General features: G+C 45.6%; 2 protein-coding genes across 4 annotated transcripts in view; one reads left to right on the top strand and one right to left on the bottom strand.

Annotated features, from left to right (window-relative positions):
• Nucleotides 1-2,613, bottom strand: part of HHIP (hedgehog interacting protein) — a 94,990-nt gene extending 92,377 nt beyond the window's left edge. Inside the window, exon 1 of one of the 3 annotated variants that reach the window (XM_032633423.1) lies at nucleotides 1,783-2,595. In XM_032633423.1, the coding sequence (XP_032489314.1) occupies nucleotides 1,783-2,061 (279 nt within the window). In that variant the 5' untranslated portion in view covers nucleotides 2,062-2,595. Of the gene's footprint in view, nucleotides 1-1,782 lie in introns of all 3 variants that reach the window. The other 2 variants (XM_032633422.1, XM_032633424.1) reach the window with 2 other exon arrangements.
• On the top strand, nucleotides 2,250-5,669 carry LOC116753999 (translation initiation factor IF-2-like). The gene is made up of 4 exons (XM_032632008.1): nucleotides 2,250-2,290; nucleotides 2,465-2,519; nucleotides 2,627-2,998; nucleotides 4,948-5,669. Exons 1-4 carry the CDS (start codon nucleotides 2,250-2,252, stop codon nucleotides 5,128-5,130), a joined length of 651 nt encoding a protein of 216 aa, XP_032487899.1. The 3' UTR covers nucleotides 5,131-5,669.
• The last annotated feature ends 4,846 nt before the right edge of the window (nucleotides 5,670-10,515 follow it).

The raw sequence follows: 10,515 nt of genomic DNA on the forward strand, positions 1-10,515 counted from the left end.
CTCCTCCTGTACCTGGAAGAGTTCAGTATTGCAGGGGTCTGCGGATCATTGGTACACTCATAGCGTATACTGCACACGGGGAGGCTTAATGCCAAATAGTTCGAATCCTTTCTCTCAATTTCCTGGTTCTGTCCGGCTCCTGGTAAAAACCCTGGAGCTGATGTGAATGTAGCGATTTTGTACTTTAATTCAATTACAACACAGGAGCTTAATGACATTGTTTGGAACAAAATGCGGGAATATCTGTTCCCTGAATCTCAGACTACTGCTGCATGTGGTAAGAATAAAGAGAGAGTTACAGCTGAAAACCTGCAGCAAGACAGTTCTCACTCAGCTGGGAATAGAGGGAGTTGGACAAATGCTCCCTCAAAAGGCATGAACATTTGGACAGAGCTGGGGACTGAAAGAGAATGATGTTCTCTAGTTTCACCCATTAGTGAACCAACTAACAAACACAATGGTGTTGTTGTTATTCTTTTGCCATAAGCAACAGGACTCTGTGTGTGGGCAGCAGTTTAGTGGGGAAGAGGATAAGTCGACCCCTTTTTGTCCTATTGATTTTTTCCTATTTGCATGACTTGAGCAAATTAAATGATGCAATATGGCTTTTTGTTACAAAACAAAGTGAGAGATACCACCCAGACACATATGTTGATTCGTAGGAGCTGTTTACATGAGAATAGAGTGAAATCTACCGTGAACTGAGCATAAAAATTAGATTCAGCCTGGGTTTTTTTTTTTTTTTTTTTTAATGCCTGGGCCAGCAAGACTGAAGCACAAGTTTTCCAAGAGTCTCTCAGACCTTGACAACTGCAGTGTTGTAACAGAGGAATTCTTAATTAAACCTAAAATGGGGGAAGGGTGGGGGGCAAAGACACCTGATTGTTTATTTCACGCGCAGGGATTGTTAATGACTGGTCCCCGGAGTCTTTCCCTGGAATGCAGTAAAGAACACACATTACTGCAACCCAGGGCAAGAAAAATGTTGCAAACTCAAATGTAAGCATGTCTTTACACCCAACCAACACTATTTTCATATTTGTTTAAACTTATTAACATCGGGAAAATATAAATGCCATTACCCCTAAAACAAGTTTCTGGAGAAGATCTTCCTACACAACTAACTACTACTGAAAACCCGAATTTATAATGTTACAAAACGTGACAGGAGAATCGCCTCGGTTTTACGTGATAAACATGCCCCAGCAAAATCTTTCGCCAATTTTTGGGTTCTAAACTGGAATACCAGGAGCTCCTTTTCGCTGTTTAACTATTGTAATGCAAGACACCCCCCCTCTGACGGGGCTGGGGATCATAAACCAACCGTGCTTCAACATCCTTTACGATTCAATCCTCTCTAACCGAGCACGTGGAGAAACTGCACAAATCTTTTTACCCTAGAAAAATAAACCAGAAACCACAGCCACCTTCATTTACAGTTTTACCGCAACCAATGCCCGATTCGATCCAAAACACACTGTTAATCGCGATTCTTATAAAATATTTACCCAGCCCAGAATGCGGGTACCACAGAAGCTTCTCTTTTCTGAGACAGGCAGTTTTGCACAGCATCCCGACCGGAGACTCTTGGGGGCGGGAGAGGTATCTGCACACCCCAGAGGAACACACAAACGAATCACGCTAGCGCTTTAGAAAAGTTATCGAAAAGAACTCCCCAGAGAAGTTTCGCCCCTCTTCCAGTCACCAGCACTGCCGGAGCCACAAGGCACCCCACCCAGCCAGTATGCCAATCTCGCAGCTGCGAGGCGGGTGCGTGCCTACCTTGCTATCCAGGCGCCCCAGCCCGGGGCTGTCACTCCGCAGGCAGCAGGACAGCCGAGGGTAGAAGCCACCGCACAGCATCTCTCCCCCACTCAGCAGCTCCAGCTGGGACATCATCCGCCTTTCTCTCCTTTTCAGGCGCTTCGGAGGGTTCCCATTCAGGCACCTTCTCCTCCTCGCTCCGCTCCCTTCGCTTCTTTCCCCAAACTTAGCATCTCCTTCAAAGAAGCCCAGAGCCACGGCTAACAGCAGCAGCTTAAAAGAGAGCATCTTCAGCATCGCCTGCCCCGCGCGGCAGGGGCTGGGCGCGGGATGAAGGGGGGGGAAGGCCACTGCCCAGCAGGGGCACTAGGGCGCAGCTCCAGGAGGAGGCTGCGGGGCGGCAGGACACTCGAGAGGCAGAGAGAGGTGGCGGGGGCGAGAAGATGTAGAGCGATGCAACTTTGCAAAAAATAAAAGACGAGGCGATGGGCCCAATGCCTCAGGGGAGCCCGAGGACCAAGATAAAGTGCGGTTGACACCGTTTGCGGTGGTGCCAGTGTCAGTTGGGTGGGGGGCTTTCTTCTGCGGCTGAGGAGTGGGAAGAGGGGAAGGAGTTGGAAGAGGAGGAGGTAGAAGAGGAGGAGAAGACGGCCACAGAGGTTCACTTGTCCGTGTAACGGGAGTTGTTTAGGTGAGACAGTAGTAGCAGGAACAGAAACGGCGGCGGCGGCGGCGGCGGGGCAGGCGGAGGCAGGGCCAGCGCTGGGCTCTAGATGATGCTGAGGTCTCCTCTGCCGGCGGCTGCAGCTTCTCACACAGCCTCTCATGTTTCGTTCCCTCTTTTCTTCTTCTTTTTAACTAGCGCGCGGGGAGGTGCTGCCACCGCGCGCCCCTTGACGTCACCGCTGCTCGCGCGCCCCCGCCCGGGTTGGGGGGAGGGGAGGGGGCGGCCCCGGCGGCCTCCGGGGTGCGGTGGGGAGGGGCCGCGGGCCGTGGCGGCGGGCGGAGGGGGAGGGCCCGGCGGAGTCCTCGGAACCAGCCTGGAGGGCGCGGGACGCCGCGCGCCCGCTTGGCCGCGCCGTCCGGGTGGGGGCGTGCACGGCCCTGGTCCCCCCGGCCGGCCCGCCTAGGACTGGGGCGCGGCCCGGTGGCTCCCCGCCTGCTCCTCGCTCCTCACGCAGCCCCTCCGTGCGACCCCGGGCGTGAGGCGGCCGCGCTGAGGCGCCGAGAGAAAGTGAGTAAGAGAGGGCTGTGGGAGGCGAGAGGGGAGGGACCCTTCCAGGGCCTCCCCTGCCCCGGTCCCTGTCCGCGCCTCTCCCGGGAGGGAGGATGAGCCGAGTGGGCTGGAGTTGGCGGGAGGGAGCTTTCCCTCCCCTGGCCCGCTTGGACTCCCCCAGACCCCGGTGATTTCCAGAGTGAAGCTCGAGCCGCTAAAAATCGTCCTGGGGGTTTGATTGAGAGACGGGGGCAACAGCCCAGATGCTGCAAGCCGCTGAGTATGTGGAGGTGGTTTGAAGACTGTGCCGAGAAGATGTAGCCATCCTTGCCTAAGTTCTGCGCCCTCTTGGAGTGGCACAAGCGCGTGTGCGTGAGGTGGGGTGTCGGGGCCTCCTGGAAGGGTTGCTCTCGCCTGGGTCCTGGGCGGGCTGGCCCCGGACGCCCCGTTCGAGGACCCCACCTGTGCCCTGGAACTTAGCCGGGCCCCGCTGGTGCCTCCCCGGGAAAGCAGGAACGCAGGTTCCCCTGCCCCAGGTGGAGGAACGGAGAAGAAGCTGGCCTTGGAATCAGCATTCATTTTAAATGAAAAAAAATCCTGAGGAGATTTCCGCAGGGGTGTAAACACAGAGACATCAGCTCTGGACGAAGAATTAGTAGTGGGTTTGCAGGCGTCGATGAGCGGGATGCGCTACGTATCCCGGGTACCTAAATAAGTTAAATCGCTCCCCCCACCCCCGCTAGACAAAGTCTGCGCAAAGAAGGTGTTTCTAAAGTGATTTGTGCCTTATCAAGAGTGGTGACTTGGCATTGATTGGATCCCCGCAAGTTGGCATCAAGAGGAGTCTCTATGGGGTTGCATCACAAAATGTGCTTTCTGCCCACTTGAGTATTTAACAGGGGAGCTGACTTTCTGGTAGATGGGTTCTGAAGAGGAGATAAGGCCGTTTTCTCATTTTGGCAATGGAGGAACATTCACCATATTTGGATTTGCTTCACTCTTCAGGCACAGATTTCACCAAGCTAATGTAAAAGTTGGTGACCGTGGGTGTGGATAGCTGATTAAACTACTTATTGTTAAAGTGGTCGCAGTGGCTAGATAAGGCTTCTGCCCCTTTCTCTTCCTGGGCCTGGATTTACTAGTGGAGCTAGGTTTTTCCCAAAAGAGGTGACAGATTAGAATAGCTGAGAAGAATCTGCTGAGATATTCAGTCCAGACCTGAGCTCATTGTAGGACCCCTATGACTTACTTAACATTTCTCCCAGGGGCCATTGTATACACAAGACTTCTGTATGCTTGTGATCACAAATGCTTCTTCTGATCCCACAGACTGCTTTATCTGACATTCTAACTGATGTGAAGACTTTTTAATATAAAGAAAATCATAGAGCTAGAAAGACTTTAAACTCTCATTTAATAAACAAACCTATAAGTGAATCCCATCGAGATTATATGACTTGTACAATCTAATTAGGTAGTTTAAAAACCAGGGGCCCAATCTAGGTTGCTTTCCACTATCTAAAGCTTTATTCCCAAACACCAGTTTTATGTTGTTTTTCCAAAATAAAAAAAATCCTTTAAAAATTCTATTTCAGTGCTATGAGCTCCCACCCCAAGTGATGAATTCATCTTAGTTTTGGAACAGGCCTTCCTTATGGTTCATACTTAAAGACTAAGGACATTTAAAGGTAAATTAATTTTGGTTTTAAAAAATTATGCATATGTTATAAACTGTGACCCTAAGTTAAAGATATAGAGTTTATGAATGATTACTGAAATGAGACAGACTTGTTCCTTCTTGATCCATGGGAGCTAGAACTGATCCCATCTGCTCTTCGTCACGCCAGTCCATAAGTCGGGTCACTGATGAGTTAGCTGCATTTATTTTCAGCGCCACTGATAGAATTTCCAAATAGTCATTAAGCAGTGTTATACAAGTGAACTAACTTCCAATTCGTTTTTTGCAGAGGGAAATTGCAAAGCTCATCTACAGCCAGATTGACAGCATATTTCTTTTTAGGAATCAAGAATCAACACTGGGCTATTTCCTAAGATTAAACCATGAAAGCCCACTTGGAGGCTGCATGGCCATCTGCACGCTTGAACCTGAAAAATGGACTTTTTCAATCGGGGAGATCTCCTTCAGCTAAATCATCAGAAGTGGTGAGAAGAAAAGACCCCTACCCAACCAACCTCCTCCAGACAAATTAAATCAGTCTAGCAAGGAATGGAGCTGTACAAGGGTGGCCAGAACACCATCTTCTGCTTGCACCATCACTGAGCCATCCCTCTAGGACTGCCACCTACATGCCGGTTGTACCCAGGGCAAGGCATCCAGCTGTGTCAGGGAATGGGAGCTGAAGGCCTGCTCCACTCACCAAGCTGAGTTTATTGGTGCATGGCCGTGTCTGCCCAGATGATGTGGCTCCTTTTTCTAATCTGCACCAATGCACCCTGTATGGGCTCGTGGCATGTCTGACCACCCTGCTCCCATATCCCAGTCCTACCCAGGATTCTATTCCTTACCTCCATGGATTCAAGATTTTCATGAACAAATTAGGTTTCTTGCAAAAGATGAAATATTTGACCCAAATTGAAATTAATTTCATAGGTAAAGCTCAAAGTATTACCATAGATGTGAATTACATATGTATATATGCATATATAAACAGTCATGTAGATATACATGTCTGTGTATCAGAAGTTAGCAAAACTTAAATTTGGTAAATGTTTAAAATAAAACGATTTTGGATATTCGAATTGGTTTTATATATGGATTTCTGGACTTCACAGAAATATGTGCTATTTAATTCTATTTCAACAAACATATTAAGCACCAGCCACTGTGCTAAGCGATGTGTACCCAGTAATGAAAAGTAGTACAAACACCCTGCCTCTAGATAGCTAATAAGCTAGTAAGGAAGACAATCTAGTAAGGTCACAAGTGAACTTATGATTGAATAATTATGGTAAAGGCTATGGAAGAAATGCTAAGATGGAGAATAACAAAGGCACATCGATTTCAGATTAAGTGACTGGAAAAAGCCTCTCTGTGAAAATGACATTTCAGCTGGGACCCAAGGATGCGCTGGAAGGAGTGTATGAAGTGACTCCTCCCTGCCATTTAAAGTACAGAAAAAAGAATGAAATCATGCCATGTGCAGCAACAGGGATGGACCTAGAGATGATCATACTAAGTGAAGTAAGTCAGCCAGAGAGAAAGATAAGTATCATACGATATCACTTATATGTGGAATCTAGACAATAATACAAATGAACTTATTTACAAAACAGAAATAGACTCACAGACATAGAAAACAAATTTATGGTTATCAAAGGGGAAAAGGGGGGAGGGATAAATTAGGAATTTGGGATTAACAGATACTACTATATATGAAATAGATAAACAACAAGAACCTACTATATAGCACAGGGAGCTATATTCAATATCTTGTAATAACCTCTAATGGAAAATAATATGAAAAAGAATATATATATACACATATATATTCATGTATAACTGAATCACTTTGCTGTACACCCAAACCTAACACAACACTGTAAATCAACTATACTTCAATTAAAAAAATTAAAGTACAGAAACAATTGAATTCAGAATAGAATATGTTACATTTAAGGGAAAGCACAGATAACTAAGAAAGCACAGATAACTAAGAAAGGAGAGGCTACAGGCCAAACTCATAGGGTAGTTTATAGACTCTAGGAAATTAATGAAGTTATATTTATGCATTTGTCATTTCCTTTTGCAAGTACCTTATCCTCATTGATCTGTGTCTCTTTCTTTAAATCCTGGCTTTTCACTCAACTTCTAGGGATTTTAGTTCGAATGGCATTTCAGCCATTGATTCTCACCTAATCACTTATTTTCTTTGTTTTCATTTGTGCATTGTTAACGGGAATTGAGGTTTTTTCTTCATCCGTGGGAGCTGAATATCCATGCAGTTGTGAACTCCATGTGGGCAGGAACTGCAACTCCAGCACAATCTCGACAGTCTCATTCAGTCGCATGGTATAGCGCCGACCTCTCGATAAATGCTGCTGTCCAATCCTGTTTGAATGAATACTTTTTAAAGGTTTTAAATAGAGGAAACATTTGTATTATAAAAATTTTTAATTGTTAAACAGAAGAGAAGACGCACTTAAAGTGCACTCTCACCAAGGAATTTCAGGAGACATTGTTACCGAAGTGTGAGTCCACCAAGGAAGGGCAGCCAATAAAGTTAAAGAATAAATACACATCCTTTAAAAACTAAAGACTGGGGGCTTCCCTGGTGGCGCAGTGGTTGAGAGTCCGCCTGCTGATGCAGGGGACACGGGTTCGTGCCCCGGTCCAGGAAGATCCCACATGCCGCGGAGCGGCTGGGCCCGTGAGCCATGGCCAATGAGCCTGTGCGTCCGGAGCCTGTGCTCCGCAACGGGAGAGGCCACAACAGTGAGAGGCCCGCGTATCGCAAAAAAAAACCCCCAAAACTAAAGACTGGTTACAGTTCAGGTACGCTGATGACAATGGTAGGGCTGCTTGTAGGGGTTTTTCTATAGTTATTCAGTGTTTCTTTCAGAAGTTGACACCTGCTGGGTGCCAGATCCTGTTCTGGGTGCTGTGGACACATCAGAGAGCAAAATTTCTTTCATGGAGCTCATGTTCCACTGGAGAGGCAGATAGCAAGTAGCTTTAGAGCATGCCAGAGATGATGAGTGCTGTAGAGAAAGGGGTCGTGGGAAAGTGTGCAGTGGTTGAGAGAAATGTAATTTTATATATAGTTGGCCGTCTGTATCTCCAGGTTCTGCATCCGGGAATTTCCACTAATTGCCATTGAAAATATTTTAAGAAATTCCAGAAAGTTCCAAAAAGCAAAACTTGAAGTTGCCATGCTGGCAACTATTTATATAGCATTTACATTATACTGAGTAGTATAAGTAATCGAGATGATTTAAAGTCTGTGGGAGGATGTGCATGTGTTATATGCAAATACTATGCCATTTTGTATAAAGGACTTGAGAATCTATGGATTTTGGTATCCAGGCATCCTGGAACCAATCCCCTGTGGATACCAGGGGTGACTGTACATTGTCAGGAAAGGAGTCTCCTGAGGTACGGGCAGAGACTGGGGCATAGATACTTGGACAGAGGCTTGAAGCAGTGAGCCTCTGCTCACTTACAAACATGGATGCTAATATCTGTAAGCACAGGGAACAGCAAGTCAAAGGCCATAAAGCAAGCATGCTTGGTATGTTTAAGGATTAGCAGAGAGACCAATGCAGCTGGAGCCGAGTGGGTGATAGAGGAAATGACAAGAAATGAGGGCAGACCAAGTAGCCGGCGTCCGCATTGCATAGGATTTTATAGACTGATGTTACAGGGACTTTGGCTTTTCTCTGAATGAAATGGTTATCACTCTGGGGTCTTGTCAGAAATAAAGAAATTCTATTTATTAATTAATTGTTAAATAAAGAGTAGCTATTTCCTATTTCCACAGAGCAAATTAAATATAAGGAATTAGTTAAATGGGTGTTGGGAAACTGAAGAAGGGAAAAAAGATTATTGAAGTAAAATAAGCGATTGCAGGACAAGCAGCTCCCATCCCTGGGAATTGGGGGACAAGGGGAGTCGGAGTTACCAAAACCCTAGAGCTGACTAAGAGCCCTGGTGGAACTGTGGAGACGCAGTCGTTGCCAGCTGGTGTGGATACCTCCCAGATGGTGACATGAAGTTGATTATGGGCGTGCTGGGAGAAAACAAGACTGGAACCAACTGCTACTGACAGGATGCATTAGTTTCCTAGGGCTGCCATAGCAAAGTACCACAAACTAGGGGGCTTAAAGCAACAGAAATGTATTCTCTCACAGTTCTGGCGGCCAGAAGACTGAAATAAAAGCATGGGCAGGGTTGGCTCCTTCTGAGGGAGAATCTGTTCTGGGCTTCTCCCCTAGTTCTGGTAAGCTCGGGAGTTCTTTTCTTGGTTTGTAGATGGAGTTCTCCCTGTGTCTTCACATCGTATTCCCTCCAAGCATGTCTGTCTCTGCGTCCATATTTCCCCCTTTCATAAGGACACCAGTCATATTGGATTAAGGTCTATTTCATCTTAACTCACACAACTGCCAACACCTTATTTTCATTTAAGGCCACATTCAGAGGCACTGGGGGTTAGGACTTTAACATCTATTAGGGGGACACAAGTTAATTCATAACATAAGGGGTCATCACTGGGGGGATGCAGACAGGAATGGCAAGGAAGGTGCCTTCCAGCTTCCCTCCTGTGCCTTGTCTTAGGTCAGGCTGCCAATAAACAGAGCTCAAGGCAGAGATCCTCGGCCAATTAATTTATTGAAAGAGTACTCTTAGGGAAGGAGAGTGAGGGAAGCAGGATAAGGCAAAAGAACAAAGCTAAGTAAGGATGTAAGCTGGAGACTACCTTCAGTCTGATCCCACAGGGGCCTCTAGAGCATGAATTGCACTGCAGAACTGGTCCTAACTTGAGGCAACGGTGAGGTGGGGTGGAATGATTTTTTTTAACCCACGTATCGGTTATTATTTGAAGGTTGCCCCGTAGGGAGACACAAGCCCCCAGGTAGACAGGTCCCATTCTGCCAAGAACAATGCTCTGAAGAAGCAGCAGCTGTGAACTCTAGTAGCCTATGTTTTTCAAGGAATTTGTCCATTTCATCTGTTGACATAAAGTTGTTCATGATATTGCCTTGTTATCCTTTCATTCTATAGAATCTGTAGTATTGTTACTTCTCTTATTCCTAATATTGACAGTTTGTGTCTTCTGTCTTATTTCCTGATCAATGTGGCTGTAGGTTTATCAATTTTATTGGTTTTCTCAAAGAACCAGTTCTTGGTTTCATTAATTTTCTCAAATGTTTTTGTTTTTTATTTAGTTGATTTCCCTTCTGATCTTTATTGTTTACTCTTTCTGCTTACTTTCGGTTTAATTTGCTCTGATTTAGCCAGTTTCTCACAATGGAGCCCAAGGTCATTAATTTGGGACCTTCCTCTTTTTCTAATGTAGGCATTTAGCAGTATACATTTCCCCCATAGTACTGCTTTTAGCCACATCCTACAAAATCTGAAACGTTGTGATTTCAATTTCATTCAGTTCAAAGTACTCTCTAATTTCCTCTTTGAGTTCTTCTTGACCAACAGGTTATTTAGAAGTGTCCAGTTGCTTGGGGATTTTTAAAAAGCCTTTCTGTTGTTGATTCTATTTCAATTCCATTGTAGTCAGAGAGCATAATCTCTTAAAATTTTTTGAGAGTTCTTTATGGGTAGGAAAATGGTCTATCTTGGTAAACATTCTGTGTACAATTTTGCTGTTGTTGAGTGGAGTGTTCTATAAATGTTGATTAGGTTGATTTGTTATATAGTGTCGTTCAGTCTTCCATCTTTATTGAGTTTCAGTCACTTGTTCTATCAGTTATTGAGAGAGGAATAAATATTGACAGTTCTGAATGTATTAGGGATTTTCCTGTTTCTTCTTGCAGTTCTTTCAGTCTTTGTTTCCCTTTCATTT

This window comes from Phocoena sinus, chromosome 5 (assembly GCF_008692025.1).
Source record: "Phocoena sinus isolate mPhoSin1 chromosome 5, mPhoSin1.pri, whole genome shotgun sequence".
In the NCBI taxonomy this organism is placed as follows: domain Eukaryota; kingdom Metazoa; phylum Chordata; class Mammalia; order Artiodactyla; family Phocoenidae; genus Phocoena; species Phocoena sinus.

Bases quoted from the DNA above. Each gene is read 5' to 3' on its own strand.
- LOC116753999 (XM_032632008.1), top strand. From the start codon at position 2,250: ATGGGCCCAATGCCTCAGGGGAGCCCGAGGACCAAGATAAA. The intron at 2,291-2,464 runs GTGCGGTTGACA...TAGGTGAGACAG, and splicing joins AGCCCGAGGACCAAGATAAA to TAGTAGCAGGAACAGAAACG. The intron at 2,520-2,626 runs GCCAGCGCTGGG...CTTTTTAACTAG, and splicing joins GCGGGGCAGGCGGAGGCAGG to CGCGCGGGGAGGTGCTGCCA.